At 32.9% G+C, this 17542-nt stretch overlaps 2 protein-coding genes and 1 long non-coding RNA gene across 5 annotated transcripts in view; 2 read left to right on the top strand and 1 right to left on the bottom strand.

Moving 5' to 3' along the window:
* LOC127072077 (kinesin-like protein Klp98A) overlaps positions 1–7420 on the bottom strand; it is a 16416-nt gene extending 8996 nt beyond the window's left edge. For both annotated transcript variants that reach the window (XM_051012166.1, XM_051012167.1), the window contains exons 1-9: positions 6894–7420; positions 6185–6254; positions 2916–3026; positions 2528–2644; positions 1866–2111; positions 1475–1647; positions 899–1301; positions 461–745; positions 1–342 (exon numbers count right to left, since the gene is read on the bottom strand). The exon at positions 1–342 is cut by the window's left edge and continues 72 nt beyond it. In XM_051012166.1, the coding sequence (XP_050868123.1) occupies positions 1–342; positions 461–745; positions 899–1301; positions 1475–1647; positions 1866–2111; positions 2528–2644; positions 2916–3026; positions 6185–6254; positions 6894–6940 (1794 nt within the window). In that variant the 5' untranslated portion in view covers positions 6941–7420. The remainder of the gene's footprint in view (positions 343–460; positions 746–898; positions 1302–1474; positions 1648–1865; positions 2112–2527; positions 2645–2915; positions 3027–6184; positions 6255–6893) is intronic.
* Positions 7421–7531: 111 nt separating this feature from the next.
* LOC127072099 (uncharacterized) lies at positions 7532–9170 on the top strand. Its single transcript, XR_007785313.1, has 2 exons — positions 7532–7681; positions 8419–9170. It is a non-coding gene; the product is annotated as an uncharacterized LOC127072099 (long non-coding RNA).
* A 3530-nt stretch (positions 9171–12700) lies between these two features.
* LOC127072074 (unconventional myosin-X) overlaps positions 12701–17542 on the top strand; it is a 38208-nt gene continuing 33366 nt past the window's right edge. For both annotated transcript variants that reach the window (XM_051012161.1, XM_051012160.1), the window contains exon 1: positions 12701–13096. In XM_051012161.1, the coding sequence (XP_050868118.1) occupies positions 13069–13096 (28 nt within the window). In that variant the 5' untranslated portion in view covers positions 12701–13068. The remainder of the gene's footprint in view (positions 13097–17542) is intronic.

Here is a 17542-nt window from a genome sequence, read left to right as displayed (position 1 = left end):
GCTAGAGTTCAAAAGATTATCGCTCGAGGAAGATGCGTGAAGATCCGAAACGCTCCAGCTCAAGAGAGACAATCTTGAAAGATTGACCACCGTAGATTGAAGATTTCCATTCCCTGTACCACCCTCTTTCCTTAGCTTAGCCGCTTCCGCTGGATCGTTGTAACGGAACATGTTGTTCCTACCCAATAGGATGATACAACCTTGTGACAATCTCGTTGGCTTGTCCACTTGGGCGGTGTTGATCCAGCAGTGCGGGGAAAGAGGGTGTAGGGTAGCTACACCACCGTCCAGCTCCACTACGCAGTGTTCCGACTCGACGTCCGGACCGGTCAAGACAATGTCCTATTTAATTAGACGAGATAATTTTTCAGCTAAACCGAATTAAGGGGAAATGGGGGGAGAGCGATCAAGAATTCGAGGAGGAATTGCGAGTGTCTATTGCTAATCGAAATCTTGCTACCTGCGTGGTAGCAGCCTCCTCGGTTCCAACTAACGTTTTTCCCTCTTTCAGATGATAAAGGGTTACGCCGGTACTAAGTAGATCGTCGTCTATACCAACGAGATGTGGCATCTCCGAATCGAGAACAACGCCTACACCGCTCTTACGTAGACCGAGGGCTTTCTGTTCCTGAAGAATTTGTTGAGTCTCACGCCACTTTTCCGTCCATTCCTCCGTGAGCACCTTTTCTTGCTCTTGTTTCTCATGAATTTGTGCCAACAATACCTGAGGCGGTCTTTCTATGCTCTGTACAAATATCAAGATTTGATAGGTATGATATATAGAATCCTTTTAACCATTCAAAATATACTTGACCAATCATTTCAAAATTATTCCCATATACTTATATGTGTGTGTGTGTGTGTGTGTGTGTGTGTATATACATATATATATACTTGCCATATCCTTGCCGATGAGAGACTTCAATTTCTGTATTTCCTCTCTTAATTCTCTAATCAACTTAACGTTCGGATCCTCGTTGATGGTAGGCTTATTGATAATATTCTTCGCTCTGTTAGCGTACCTTAAGGTGCTCAGCGTTTCCCCATAGTTACAATCCGCCGGACTGATGGCAGCTATCATGATAGTCTTCGAATTCCCACCGAGAGAGTCCTTCAATAACCATGTTAGGACGCTATCGCGATATGGTATGAAGACATTGCGTTTGGAGGAAGACGTGTCTCCCGATGAGTTAACCTCGGCCAATGCCGATATCACAGATCCTAATGTCACCAGTGATTTATTGATGTGTGCACCCTCCTTCAGTCGTTGTCCCGTTGCTCCGGTCGCGTTTGCACGTTCGCTAGAGAATAGAATAGAAGAGAGAGAGAGAGAATGAAAGATAGAAATAGAAATTTACTTCATATCTTTCATAATCAATTTCGTGTCTATTTTCATTTAATATCTTTCCGTTTCTTCGCTTTTCTTTTTCTTTCTTATATTCTTATTTTCTTTTTTTAATTTTTAAAGAACTACCTTCCAGCCAAGTCGACAAGGTGCACCTTCGAAACTGTCTCCGACGGCATATTGCCTTCCGATAATCCGGCTTGTACGAAAGTTATTGTAAATATCGCGTGACTTCTGCTACTAACGTCGTTCATATTTGTGCTAGCCGTAGTCCTGTGCGTATTACCTCTGACCATGCATTCCTATTTAAATATATTCTACATTAATACCTATAATATCTTTTGATACAAAATATTTTTTATCGATGTCGAAAAATAATTGCGGTTTTTATCATTTTTTATTTAGTCTTCTTTTTACGTTAACGTAAAAACCACAGTTACTATCTTTTCCCTATCACTTCTATCTAATATATTACAACTTAATTCTTCTTAATATTATCATTTTTTTTTTTTTTGTTAACCTGTATATCCGAATAATCATAGACCAAATGACTCGATAAATCTTGAACGTATGGACCACGTTTTGGATGTTCTCGTACTCTAAGTGAATGAGATTGCGTTTGATCTATCCTTAATAAATCCTTCACTCTTTCATTATGTATTTCTAGAAAGGACACTTCCGTCCTATAAGATGCTCCACTTTCTTTACCGGCGGCCATCCTCGCAAATAACGTCTTGCAGATTCTCGGTATTAAACCCTGTGACTCCTAAAGGTGTTTACAAATATTATTTACTTGAACGCAGCAAATTTATACGTACGCATTTAAGAGGTACGAATAAATAGGATAGAACAAAAAGTTCCTAGAACGGGGGTAGAAGTGTTCTTAGGTGAATTTAAAAAGTATATATATAAAAAAAAAACAAATCGATTTACCATAACAATTTTTTTTTAATTTTTAAAAGCCGATTCGTTTGTTTTTATTTATCTCTCAGATTTTTGTCAGATTGCAAGCCTAAAATATCTGGTAACAAATGTTTTATTATTATTATTATTATTATTATTATTATTATTATTATTAATTACCCAGTTACACTTTTGGTCCCTGGAATCAAGAAACCTATTGCTCGATCCACTGTATATATTCATGTATTATTAAATAATATTTTCAATTTCACACATTACCGGTGTACCCATCATCGTAAAAGTTTTTCCAGATCCTGTCTGGCCGTAGGCAAATACGCAGGCATTATAACCTTCGAAGGCACTTTCTATAACGTCCGTACCAAGATCATAGAAAACCTAAAAAAAAAAAAGAAAAAAGAAAAGAAAGAAAAAAAAAAGAAAAAGCAATCTTATCTCTCGAATCGATCACGATGATTCAATAAAATCGAAATTATTAATAATTTCATAATGTACTCTAACAAATGTTCATATTATAAACAAATTAAATTCATATTCAACGCGATACGATAATTGATATTGTAATAAGGATTATCAATAATCGTGAATAATTTCGATTATTTATAATTTAACAAATGATTTTTGTTTAGGTTAAATTTGATATAATCACCTCTTCTTGGGAGGAATAATTTTCGTCGGTCAGATCAAAGGACCAATACGAATGATCGAACGTGAAGTCCTTGTATTTCTCTCGATCGATTTCCTTGCAGGTACCCGGTGTCTAAGAAAAAAAAAAATATTTTTTTTTCCCCAAACAATTCTTATAATATTCGAACAATTTATTTACGTAATCTGTTTTTTTTTTTTTACATGCATATATGTATTATCGATATGATCGAATCGATTGTTAAATTGTATTGACAATCGAAACAACAATGCTTTGAAATTTGAATTATTTTGACGCACTTAATACAAACACACTAAAGAATTGAACGATTTAATATTACGCGCCAATTCGTACGAATTTCTTTTTTTCTTTTTTTCTAAACATTTCTTTAGCTAAGTTCAGAACATTTCCATTAGAACGATTAGATTTTTAATGTTGAAAATTTCTGTTTGAAATCTTATCGACGATACATTTTCTATATGCTCGTATATTAAAAAATATGTTTCAACAAAAAGATTTAAAGAAATTAATATGATGTTATTTTTAGGTTAGAATTGGAAAGATTGATTGACGGGATAATAGGTGTGACGCTAGGAACTAAAAAATAAAGAGAAAATCGAACGTTTATCGAGCAAACTAATTCGTTTCGAACGTCGAAGTTTGATTCAATGAAGAGAAAATGGAATATGAAAGGAAATAAAGCAAAACGAGAAAAGCCGATGGACAATAATAACGAGGTATCGCGTTGTCGTAGAGTTTAGAAACAAACGAGTAACGTAAAATACTTTAATGAACCAGTCGGTAAAGTAGTTCTTTTTTATGCTTGTGAAAAAATATAAAAAATTATTCATGTATTATATATATATATATATACACACATATATTAGTATAAAATATTAATTATTGATTATATACATATATATTTTAGTCATAGTATTAACACATTGACGTCGTTTAGAGTCGCACTTTACAAAAATTTAACAAAATTCGCATATTTTGTTTCAATCACGTTACGTTAGAAAAAAACTACTATAACTTTTAAAATTAATGATATTTTTCAAAAATTTTGAAATATTTACTAATTTATCATTCCGACTTTTGTTAAAAATAAAAAATTTATTTAATCTTTCCAGTAACATGTCATAGTTAATATTTCTTCTTTGATATGATATATTTGAAAAAAATTGTCAAGATGTAAGGAATATTTTTTTGTCTTATCAATATTAATGATGAATTTTTGTCTTATCAAATGTTTATGATTATGACAGAGATAGAGACCTGCCGTTAGCGATTACATTCGGGAGAAAAGGATCAAGTATCTAATTTCTAACATATTGTTCTAATGTATACATAAGATCCAGTATCAATAATCAAGAGATAAAAAAGAAAGTTCAAACATATACAATTTTTCTAATTTTTTTATTCTGGTATTTATCCAGAGAACTTGATTTATTTATAGTTCTTTTTTTTCAGATAGATACATGAAAATTTCAATGACGCATTTTCACGTCATCCCGTCCCTAGTAAAAAATAAGGATGACTTATATATGAATCATTCAACGCCAATGTATTAATAATAATTAATATTTTATCTATAGTAATCAAATGTGTAATAATATATATTGTAATAATAATAGTATATTATAATCTCTCCCACTCTGATTTATAATACATACATACATATATATATATATATATATATATATATATACACACGATTTTTATTATTAATACAAATATATATATATAATGTATTTAATTTAATTTAATAAATAATTTAATAAATAATTCTATATATAATATATATAATATTAAATATATAAATATATATATATATATATATATATATGTATATTTGTATGCACATAAGACTATAAAAAATTGTCGAGGTTATATGCCATCTATGTCATCTTTATTAGATAAATTTTTCTTATTATATAAACGAATAAAATAAAGAAAGAAAAAGAAACAGAAAGAAGGAAAGAAAAAAGAAAAGAAGATCTTATAGATCATCCACAAAGTTACTCTGCTCGTGATTTTCTCACTTTCTCCTATTAGTGGCGAGTACTCGTATCCTATTCGTTGAATTCCAATATAAGAGATCTCGAATAACGACGAGAGAGTATGTACACACATACACAAGTATATATTATAACACGAGAAATAGAAAGAAGAAGAGATACGTATATAGTACGAGTATATATATATATATATATATATGATGTAACATGAAACACATAACGATAAGTAACAAGTCGTCGTGGTCAAACGGAAAAGCAAAACAGAGAGATGCAGATAACCGATGAATGCGTGGTAGAAATTATTTGTCAGTCAAAGAAAACAAAAAAGAAGGACAAATATAAATAAACAGAAAATGTTTGTTTCGATATACTTTGTATACTTGAGCAAATCGGACGGTTTATCGGAAAAAAAAAGAAAGAAAAAAAAAAAAAGAAATGAATTTCTTTTAATACTGTATGTGTGTGTATGCGTGTGGTGCGTATGGATCAAAGTACGAAATCTTTCTACAAAAGTCTTAACCAATAATATTTAATCGATTCGAAGTCTATATAGAATAAACCAGAACGAAAACGTTAAGTAGAACGACAAGTTAACCTAAAACGAGAATAGGTTGAATATTATTGGAAAAAATATAATAGATTCGGTGGTTGCAATTGAAAATGCATTAAAGTGCAACGAAGTTAGAGACGTATCCGTCTTGAAAGGAAGGCGAGAGTCGTTAACCTCGATTATTAATAACAGTTCTTGGATCGTGCAAAAGAGAGAAAAACAAGAGAGAGAGAAAGAGAAAGAGAGAGAGAGAGAGAGAGAGAGAGAGAGAGAGAGAGAGAGAGAGAGAGAGAGAGGAAAAGTCGGCCCTCGTCGAGTTTGACCTGTTATCGTATATACGTATATACATACATACGTATATATATATATATATATAATATATATCATCCATATATATACATACATTATATATACATAATACTTATCGTACATATATACATATATATATAGTATATATATCATTTATATATATTTATGTAATATATATATCATCCATATATAAATATATAATATATATCATTTATATATATTTATATAATATATATTATCTAAATATATATATATATATATATATATATATATATATTATATAAAAGAGAGAAAAACATTACGAGTATAATTGAAAAGGGGTGGGAGTTGTTTGTTGGATTGAACTAAGATGGAGTGAGGTGAGGTGGGAGAAAGATGATTACATATAATACCTTGGTGCCAAAGATGCGGGTTCTTTTCCCATCCATCTGCACGATGTTCTTCGCGTTCATGGCCAGCTCTCTGTAAAAAAAAAAAAAGAAAAAAGAAAGAAAAAAAAAGAAAAGAAAAAAGAGAGAAAAAGACGTGACAGTAGCAGTAGTAGTAGTAGTAGTAGTAGTAGTAGTAGTAATAGTAGTAGTATAGTAGTAGTAGTAGCAGCAGCAGCAACAGCAGCAATGGTAATAGTAGTAGTATCAACATCAACAGCAGTTACGTTTCTTCTCTAATACACACACACACACACACACACACATACACATCACACACACACGCGTGCGTCGCGTTACGCTTTCGAAGTAATAGAGAACCTCTGCAGGTGGTGAACCGTCGATCATCTTTTTCGTACATTCTTAACGCGTGTCTCCCTGTCTCTGTTTTCTTCTTGTCACTACGACAAAACGATAAAACGAAAAGAAACAGAAAGAAAGAAAGAGAGAGAAAGAGAGAGAAAGAGAGAGAGAGAGAGAGAGAGAGAGACAATGACGTCGGTAAAAGGTACCATCGGTTAAATCACGACGTTTCTACTATTCACATTTATTTCGCGAGTTTCCCTCGGTACATTTTAAATCAGAAAAATCATATTGGAGTAAACGTATACACATACACCCACATACTCGTACACACACACACGCATACACACACATATATAGAGACACACACCTTTTGTTAAAGGGTCGAACCCTGACGGCCACCTTAACCGAAGCCATGGCTACGCCGAGCGCATGGATCGTTTCTCTTTCGGTCTCCTAGTTGACTCCTCTTTCCCTCTTCCTCAATTTGCTCCTTCTCCTCTACCTCTTCTTCTTCTCTTCCTCCTTCTCCTCCTTTTCCTCCTCCACCACTTTTGCTTCCTTCACAGTCAGTTTCTCTCTCTCTCTCTCTCTTTTTTTTTTGCTCCTCTCTTGCTCTCTCTCCCTCTCCCTCACTCTCTCTCTTTCTTTCTCAAACACTCCTTTTGCACCGTTCGGAAGCACGTAGATAGACTAGAGCGAAGGGGTTAGGCGTACTCTCGTCTTCTATGACGGTCTCCCTATCCCGAGGCTAAGCGACAGACGCATCCTCTTCCTCTTCGAGTACCCTCAACAAAGTACTCCGCGAACGTCCTCGTCCAGCTCGAACAGCCAGTCGCCTGATCGTAACCACGACGACCGACATCGTCCTCAACACGTTCTCGCCTCGACGGACGGACGATTACTGTCGATTACTCCTTCTACCAATGTAATCCAATGACGCTAACGCCATCGCACGTAGGACGTACGAACTTTCTCGCTTGCGTTTGCGCATGCGCGCGACATCCCCTCCTTCCTCCCACACCATCGTTGCCGCGTCGCCTTCGCGTTTCCCAATTCCGAGTTTGTTAAGTGTTTCTCACTCGCGCCTCGTCCGGCGCGTCGGTATGTTGCCGTGACGAGGGGAGTGGGGGAAGGGGTAGAGGAAAGTGCGAGGAGGTTCGTACTGCTGTTCGATTGTGTGCAGCAACTCCACTCTTCGAGAGTACTACGTAGAAAAAGAAAAAGTGGAAGAGGGAGAGAGAGAGAGAAAAAGAGAGAGAGAAAATGCAAGAGAGTATATACGGATAGAGAAAAGTGCGAGCTACTCTACGTTTTACTTTTCCCCCCACTCATTCTCTTTCTCGTTCCTTTTCTTTTCATTTTTTTTCCATTCTCTCTCGTTTCCTTTTGTTTTTTTTTTTCTTAATTTCTTTTATATACATTTTTTGTATTTCTTCTCTTTTCTTTTTTTTTCTATTCTCTCGTTTGTTTTACCGCTTTCGTTTCGTAGTTAGTCGAAAGTTTTAGAAGAGAACAAATGAGAAAATTCGAGAAGTACGGGTATACCGTACGAATTCCAAGCGAATTCTCGATATTCATTAAGCATTCTTTCTGGATTATATATACGTTCTATGTTATTTAGAAAAAGAAAAGAAAGACAAATAAAAAGAAATAATAAAAAATATGTGTATATATATATATATATATACACATGTATATATATATGTATACATAAACAGATTTTTTATTATTTGTTTTTATTTATATATATATTATATATTTTTATTTTATATATTATTGTATATTATATTATATATTATTATATATTATCATTATATATTATATATATATATATACATCTCAAAGAATATATAAATCATTTCTATGGTGTCGCCGCATGGTTTTGTTCCCAGGTCAAAGTGTCAGCGACATTAATATCTCATACATCTGCATAGAGAGGACTCGTTAAACATATCCGAGATAAAAGCTAACATACACGACAATAATATATATATATATATATATATATATATATATATATATATACACGAACATACGCGTACATGCACACGCACAAATATATACATTTAGAAAGACACAAATATATACGTTTTCGAATGCACATATTTCTCTTGGTGCAGCATAGACCCGGTCTGCACATTTCGATGATGGGAAAGGAAGAAGTTTTAGTGGGGGTGAGAGGGAGGAACAGGTTTTGTCCTCCCTCCATAGAGCGTGACGTTACTACAAGATCATTTGGTAGAAGAGTGAACGGAGTGTGCAGGAACCACCCACGCGGCAAAAACAGAAGTAAAAAAAAGAGAGAGAGAGAGAGAGAGAGAGCTGAATCGCACGCTTTGCGGTTTCTCTAATGCGTAACGGTGTTCACAAAGAGAGAGAGAGAGAGAGAGAGAGAGAGAGAGAGAGAGAGAGAGAGAGATGGTGAACATTTTTTATATAGTTGATTCTCTTTACGGTGAAGGATTCGTCATCGGACAATTGCGTGGACAAATCCAAACTGAGATATGTTATAGCGTTAATAGATACTACTTACTACTTAAATCGATCGTGTAAATCGAATAATTAAATTATAGAAAAATATTCAGTCAAAGTCTGTTAATAAATCTTTACTCAATGTATATAATAAAGCAGACGTTAAAATATATCTAATGTCTTTGGTTATTTATCAGAAAAGGATGGGTACGAAAAGAAAAAAGAAAAAAAAAAGAAGAAGAAGAAGAAGAAGACAAATAAGTAGACGACAAATGTAGTTATATAAGGTGCGTCATCTGTAATATTTAAATTTGAAATTGTTCCCGCCCTTGGGGAATAAACAACGCCATTTTTCTTTCAGGTAGCACGAGTTATATTTAACTCACAGCCAAGATGAAAATATAGCGTTGTCATAAAAGAATTCGTATAAATATATCTTGGTTAAGGAACGAGAACACTAAATACGAACGAAGTAAATTCATTCTTCATTTCTGAATGAATGTAAAATTATGAGGAAGATTCATTCACGCTTATATCATTTCGTTTGGTCGTTGTCGTTGTCTCTTTCTCTCTTTTTCTCTTTCTGTCTGTCTTCGTTGCATGTGAACATGAAAAACTATCGTCCATCGAGAGCCCACTATTTTATATAACATCGAAAAGTATATTATTTATATAATCTAGAAATTCCGTTATGTATTGATACCGTATATGGCCATGAGAAAGTAAGTAAATAAGTACACCTTACGCATATTGTTACGTATTACAGTATTGTATCAGGTTGATGATAACTGATTCTTCATGGATACAAAGTAAATAATATCTTATGTTAATATTTGCATATAGAAATGGATATATATGTGTGTGTGTGTGTGTGTGTGTGTGTGTGCGTATATTAATTATAATTAATTTCATTCGTAGGACGACTCAGATATTACTACCTACGTGACGTTAATTAATTCATAAAGCCACAACGATCGTTGATTCTTCGGTTCTACGTCGTGTTAAGATAATTGCATGTTATTTGGATAAAAAAGAAAAAATAAAAAGAAATATCGAAAGAAATCGTCGAGTGTCGATATTTTTTGCAATGTATAATATATATACATACACACAATGTATATTCGTTCGACTCGGAAGAAAAATAGAAATATATCGAGATATATACGTTCTATAAAGAGATATGGTATGAAAAACCCGTTGCAAATGCATTAGCCAAGTTTGTTACAAACGTCGGATTACATTTGACCCAGTTACCGAACGAATGCTGGCGTATAAATATTACCGTGCAATATAAACGGATCAACGAAATTACAATTGCATTCATTAAACGTTATCCGTAGGTAGGTCGTTCACGTTGTTACTATTATTAAAACGACGTAGTTGAGATATATTTTCTATGTTTCTAATACTAATCCAGTATCTATGATTGCATTTTCATTGCTTAGCCAACGTACTCGTCTACTTTCACGGAAAAATTCTATACCACAGTTTGGTGGCGAGATGGGAGCGATCGCGAAACAGAACCTTGAAAAGCCAAGTTATACGATATGCTCGACGCGTAGTGATTCATAGTCGATTGGTTTGACGTAATCGTGCCTCAACTACCAGATTGGTAATAGAGTAGATTCAATCACTACGTTTTACTTTTATTCGCGTTGACGCTTCCGCTGTTACAAATATGGACGAAACAGGTACAGTTAGTCGCTCCAACGAACGATTATGACGAACGAATCAACTTCGGTATGAATTTAATATCGACGTTAAATATTCGCGATTTTTATTACGACTTTTATTACGACTTTTATTACAACTTTTTATCAAGACTTTAACGTTTCGAACAAATGGTTATGTTAGTTATTTGATAATACCTGTTAATTGGATTAGATGTATCTTCTTACGAATGAAATCACTAATTTCAATCGAGCTATACGTAACAAAACAAATATAATATCATGAGGAAATATGGAAATAACGATAATAAATTATTCCACTACCAATAGTGTAAAAAAAAAATTTGTAATGATTGATGCGTCGATTAAAGAACGTTCTACTATTACGACGGAGTTACATAGTCGGTAATATTAGAGTTTTATTTTATCGATTAAATTAATTATCGGTAAAAAGAGCTTTACTATTACCGATCGATTTAGAATTGTCGGTAAAATAGAACAAGAGAAAATAGCATAAAATATGATTGAACAGGATCAAATAAGAACGAAAAGAATCGAATAGGGTTGATAAGAATCGAACAAATCAAATAGAACCGAATAAGATCGAATAGAATCGAATAGGATCGAATAGGTTCTGTCGATAATTTTAATTCGGTCGGTGATCTTACGTCTCTGTTTTATCGACGCATACAACTAGGTCGGTAATAGTCACACTCTGTTTTTCCAATAATTCTAGCTCGATTAGTAATTGTTGAGATTATCGAAGAATCTCAAATATTTTCGAACATTTCGAGAAATTGACGGACAGATAGATAATTACATTATCGAGATCGATAGAAATTTTCCCGAAATAGATAGACAAATGTTATCCAATCCATAAGCTATGTTCTCATAAGCCACGCCCAGCTTTGTTGCATAAGCCACGTCAACTTCTCAGTCCATAAATTGCACCTGCCATGACTCTAGAAATCTATGTCCCTCCCCCTTAATTTAAATTGTAACCGAGAAATGTAAAGATAAAGTATAAAATATATACTATTGTCATATTACCCTTGAGATAGGAAGGTAGAAACTTGAAATTTCATAAAATTTTCTTTAAGAAAAGAACATTGTTTAGAAAACAATGATAATAAAAATAGTTACATATTGTCATTGATTATATTGAGAATACATTTTTTTACAAATAAATATTTTATTTTTTCTATTTTTATTTTTTATTTTTTATTATCGTTGTCTCGAAATATTTTAAATTGTCCTATATTTTAGAATATTTTTCAATTTTCATTAAAATTTTAATTGATATTGCAAACTTTTTTTTTTCGTATGACGAGTATACTTGTCAAATATAGGTAATGGGTTAAATTTGGTCAATAATATCACTGAACTTGAGTAATGAAATTATTGATTTTTCAAAAAAGCGAACTACTATTTCCTGCTTCAATATAATTCAATTTCACAGCTGTTGCATATACTTTACGTTTGAGGTCTATAATCGTAATTTTTTATGCTTTGCTATAAAATGATATACATTTTTAAACTAGAATTATTCAGTTAACATGATTATAGAACATTCTTATATTTCTTTTTTAATCGATATAACAGCCGCTTACTTTAATATGCTTAATCGATACAGTGATCTATTTTTACCATGTCTATCAAATAAAACAGCACATATTACATTATTTGATCAATAAAACAACTCTCTCTCTCTGTCTCTTTTTAGACACACACATAAAAAAATAAACAACAAACAAACACAAAATAATATTTAGATACTAATATCGAATATTAAACAATAACCAACTGTTATCCGTTCGTTCGATAAAACTACCGATTGGTTAAAGTCAGAAATGTCGATAAAATAGAGAGCTCGATCGATAACTTATTACTCGTCGATAACGTCGGTAAGTATCACAACGAGTTTCGGAACTTACGTAGATGGCGATGCAAGTTACTGGAGTCGATGAGTCAGGGTGGTGGCGATCGCGAACGAAGGGAAGCCGAAACGATGTCTTCTTCAGTCGGGTGGCAACCATCGAGCGTGCTTGTTGTTGGTTTGGCGTGTCGAGAGAGCGCCGTTGCAACTCTCCACGCAGTGAGAGTTCGTCGTTGGGGAAAGTGTGCGTGTATACGCACGAAATAATAGTGTGTTAAATAAAGAGTAAAGGAAAGGTGTGCTGCTAACATGTGATATTCGGGAGATTTCTGCAAATTGGTAATACGTTCGTACGTACGAGTCTAGTGCGGGCTCGAGTCTCATCCTCGCGATTCTAGACGGCCCGAAAATTTAGCGCCCGGTTGCGGCGCAAAACTGCTGCCTGTTTCTCGGCCAGTCGTGAGTCTCGTTGAAAAAGGGGTGGTTGGAGAATAATGTTCTTTGAGCAGTGAGCAACGCACATCATGGTCGTCGCGAAGCACTTCACGCAGGGTGAGTCTCTGCTCTTTTCTTTCCCCTTCCCCTCTCCCTCCCCCTCCCCCTCCCCAACCCTTCTTTCCTTATTCCGACTCTCTCTCTCTCTTTATCCGTCCATTTCACTCTTTCTTTTCTATTCTAATTTTTCTCTTCTATCTTTTTTCTTTCGCCCTCACCAACTATACCTTCCCCTTACCTCACACTACTTTCTCCTTACATTTTTTCTTTACCCTTTCTTCTTCTTTTTTTTCTTTTCTTTTTTTCTTGTTTTTTTTTTTTTCATTCCTTCTATTATTTCTACGTGTGTCTCTTTTCCCTCGTCTCGTCCCCCATCTTTTTTTTTTTTATTTTCACCCTAAATCTCTTTTGTCACGATCTAACGAGGAAGCGTACGACAGGAACGACAAGAGACACATGTAAGCGCTATCTTCTTCCTTTCTCTTCATTCTCCTCATTCTCCTCTTCCTCCTTCTTCTACTACTACACTACACTACTACTGCTGCTTCTTCTTCGACGATGCAGCAGCAGCAGCAGCAGCAGCAGCAGCTTCTTCTTCCTCTTCTTCTTCTTCTTCTTCTTCTCCTTCCTTTTCTTCTTCTTCTTCTTCTCGCATAGGTGAAACGTGGCCTCTAACATAGAAGAGAAAACTTGGGTGGTGCAACTTGATATCATGAGGGTGACGATATAAAGACGTTCGTAATCGTCGTATGAACGCGCGGTGTTAAAATTCGCTCCTCGAATCAACATTTTTTTTTTCATTCTTTTTTCTTTTCTTTCGTTCTTTCTTTTACGAATACTGTAAAGATTTTATGAAAGAGAGATAGAGATAGATAGATGGATAGAGAGAGAGAGAGAGAGAGAGAGAGAATGTAATTTAGAGTTTGACATCCTTTTCTCTCTCTCTCTCTCTCTCTCTCTCTCTCTCTCTCTCTCTCTCTCTCTCTCTCTCTCTCTTTTTCGAGGTTACGTACGTACAAAGAGATTTCAATTTAGAATACATTTTCATTTGCATTGATTCGTTAAATATAAGTAATTTTGATGATTTTATTAAGAAGAAGAAAATGTCTTGTAATATTAAACAGTGTCAAGTGATTAGAAATATACTAGACGTATAAAAGTTTGTTAGACGATAATTGACTAGCGTTGTGTTTTAAGTTAAAATGGCAATGAGCTCGTCTATCAGTTTGTCTGTCTGTCTGTCTGTCTGTCTGTCTTTCTTTCTTTCTTTCTTTCTCTCTCTTTTTCTTTCTTTCTTTGTGCATGTTTAGATTTTAATGGAGAAAGAAAAACGAAAAAAAAAGAAATGCTATATGGAAAATAACGAAATAGACAAAATGACAAAAATGGACTCGTCGTGTTCTTAGAAAAATTTATTTCGAGTAAGTACGATACATATTTAGAATGACGTTTCAAGAATTATCGAATTATTATTATCATAAAGGTCCATCGCAAATCACGTTAGAAAATTTTCACCGGCAGGGTTTTCATCGAATTATTACGAGGTTAAACATCGTTTCAAACTTGAACGAAAATTATAATTTATTCCTTTGGTTTAATTCTCCTCGATCGATCGATTTTCTTTTATACTCCACGTCGTAAAATAATTATTAATAATGATAGTTTAATGAAACTGGCCGTAACTTTGGTTAATTTACCGATAATGATGTCATGTTCCTCGTGAAATTATTTTCGATATTACGACGTTGTCCGATTATACGTATCCCGATCGTTCGAGAACTAATGTAAGTGCAATATTAGGTTATGTCGTCGTTAACATAAAGATTCTCTTGTTCGAGATAATTACTATTATTCGGGAAAATTCGTTGGGATATTCTACTATCTCTCTTTCTCTCTCTTTCTCTCTTTTTTGCTGTCACTTTCTCTCTCTCACTTTCTCTTTCTCTCTCTTTCTCTTTGATCCTTTTTTCGTTGTTTGGTAAAGATTTACCTGTCCCACTCCCCCGAAGTCCAGGTAAAAGCATTCTAATGTGAAAACTCTTGAAAGGAAAGTTAAATAGATGAAAAAAGAAGAGAGATAAAGAGATACGGAGAAAAAGAGAGGGAGTGAGTGAGAGAGAGAGAGAGAGAGAGAGAGAGAGAGAGAGAGAGAGAATATTTATCGTACCAGGAAGCTAGGTTAGGTCTTTACGGAAAATACGAAAGACAGCTTCGTTAAAAATATTGACGAAACTTTTCTCTCCTTTAAGAATTTTCTCTTCCCTTCCTTTTTTCTTTCTCTTTTTTTCTTCGAATTCTTTTTTCCAAAGAATAGAAAATTTAAATACGAACGATATGAATAAATAAAAAAAAAGGAATAAAGAAACAAATGTGAATGACAATAATGATAAAAAAAAAATTGAAAAGAATTCCGAACAGAAAACGGCGGGAAATTCGAAAGTTCAAATTCGAATGATATCGATAAATAAATTAATAAGAAGAAAAAATAATAATCCTCACAACAACAACGATGATGATGATGATGATGATGATAATCGTATTAACAATAATAACAATAATAACAATAATATCAATAATATGATAATAATATAATAATAATAATAATCGTATTAACAATAATATCAATAATAATATAATAATATAATAATAATAATAATAATAATAATAATAATAATAATAATAATAATAATGATAATGATAATGATAATAATTATAAGAGAAAATAGGAATGATGCAAAAACAAACGAAGGGAAGGCTTTGACCGAGATAAGTGCAAAGGGAGTATCAAGTTCGCGGCCCTTATTAAAACGCGTTCGAATTAGCGCTCGATTAATTTGCGCTCGCGTAATCTGGGCCGTGCTAAGCGCACGAGACAAACACACGTACACGCACACGCATGCCCGTATTCACTCACTCTGATTACACATACATACATACACTTATACTTAGACCTACACACATGATCCTGGTCGAAGCCGACAACACGGGGGACGTTCGATAAAAAGAAATAAAGGAAGTATAGTAGTTACGAGTAAATGGAAAAAACGTTGCTGAGATCACTGTTGAGATACTTTTATTTTCCTCTCGATAATATTTGCCGAGCATGGAATTTTCCAAGTTTTCTCGCGCCATATTGAATTGACGATAGAAAGTCTCTATTAATTACACATATACATACATTTATTGATAAAATAAATATGTATTATCATTTCAGAACAATGAAGTCAATGTAAGATTAAGAATAGTTTTATTATTATTATTATTATTATTATTATTATTATTATTATTATTTAATATGCGTAATAGATAATAACAAAGAAATAAGTATATATTGTCGGTATTGTTAATATGTAGATATTTATAGACTATATTATATTACATCATACTTATTCATGTGTGACTGTTTATTATTACGTATTAAATGTATGAAATAATTATTATATATATTAAAAAGTAAAATGCAAAGAAATAAGAAAAAAAAGATAGTTATCTTTCATTAACATATATGTATATACTTGACTTTGTATATTACATGTATCAAATAATTACAAGAAAAATATTAATAATATAATAATAACAAAGAAATATTTATTTTATTACTATTTTTTAATATATTAGTAAAAAAAAATAAATAAATAATTTCGTCGTGTCTTCAAATAAAAAACAATATTTTCAGAAAATATTTCGTACATATATATACACATATATTGTATATATGTATATCAAAGAAAATAAAAGAAAAATAGAAAATAGATAAGAATCTTCGTAGAATTGTTGGCAACTTTACGATTTCCGCTTCTAGTTTTACTTCTTGAATATATATGTACTATACGAGTTTGATATCATCTTATCTCATAAAACGATCGATATACATACATAAATCGAGAATCTCGATCCATGTAAGTACTTACATTCGATTCTTTCATTCGTACGATCAAAAATTTCGTAATGTCTACTGACTTTGATATATGATACATGATATGCATTATATATTAGATATACATATGATTATGTATATATATATATATTCATTGAAATATTTATTACATAAAACAAAAAATTAAATAAATAAACAAACGATTAGTTAACAATTACGAATATCAATCAAGTTATAATTGTGATTAGAAATCAAATAAAATCACTTTTATTTATTAATTAACGTTAGATATAATATTTCATCAAATGAATGATTGATGTATCCATACACACTCATACACACATATTTTTTATATTTTATTCATTTAATTTAAAATATTGATCGAACGTTTAAAAATACATGTTGATGCTATACATACCATATGAAATTAATATCAAATTAAAAAAAATTTTTTTTCATGATTCAATTTCCTTCTTCTCTCTCTCTCTCTCTCTCTCTCTCTCTCTCTCTCTCTCTCTTTCTCTCTTTCTAAATATGCATTATACAGTACAGTTGTATATTTTTCGTTAAAGAAGGATTTTATGTTACCATACGGTTTCGTATTTGACTTTAACGCTTGACACATC

Source organism: Vespula vulgaris, chromosome 24 (genome assembly GCF_905475345.1).
Source record: "Vespula vulgaris chromosome 24, iyVesVulg1.1, whole genome shotgun sequence".
NCBI lineage: Eukaryota > Metazoa > Arthropoda > Insecta > Hymenoptera > Vespidae > Vespula > Vespula vulgaris.
Note: the sequence above shows the minus strand (reverse complement) of the source record. Positions and strands in the feature narration are given on the sequence as shown.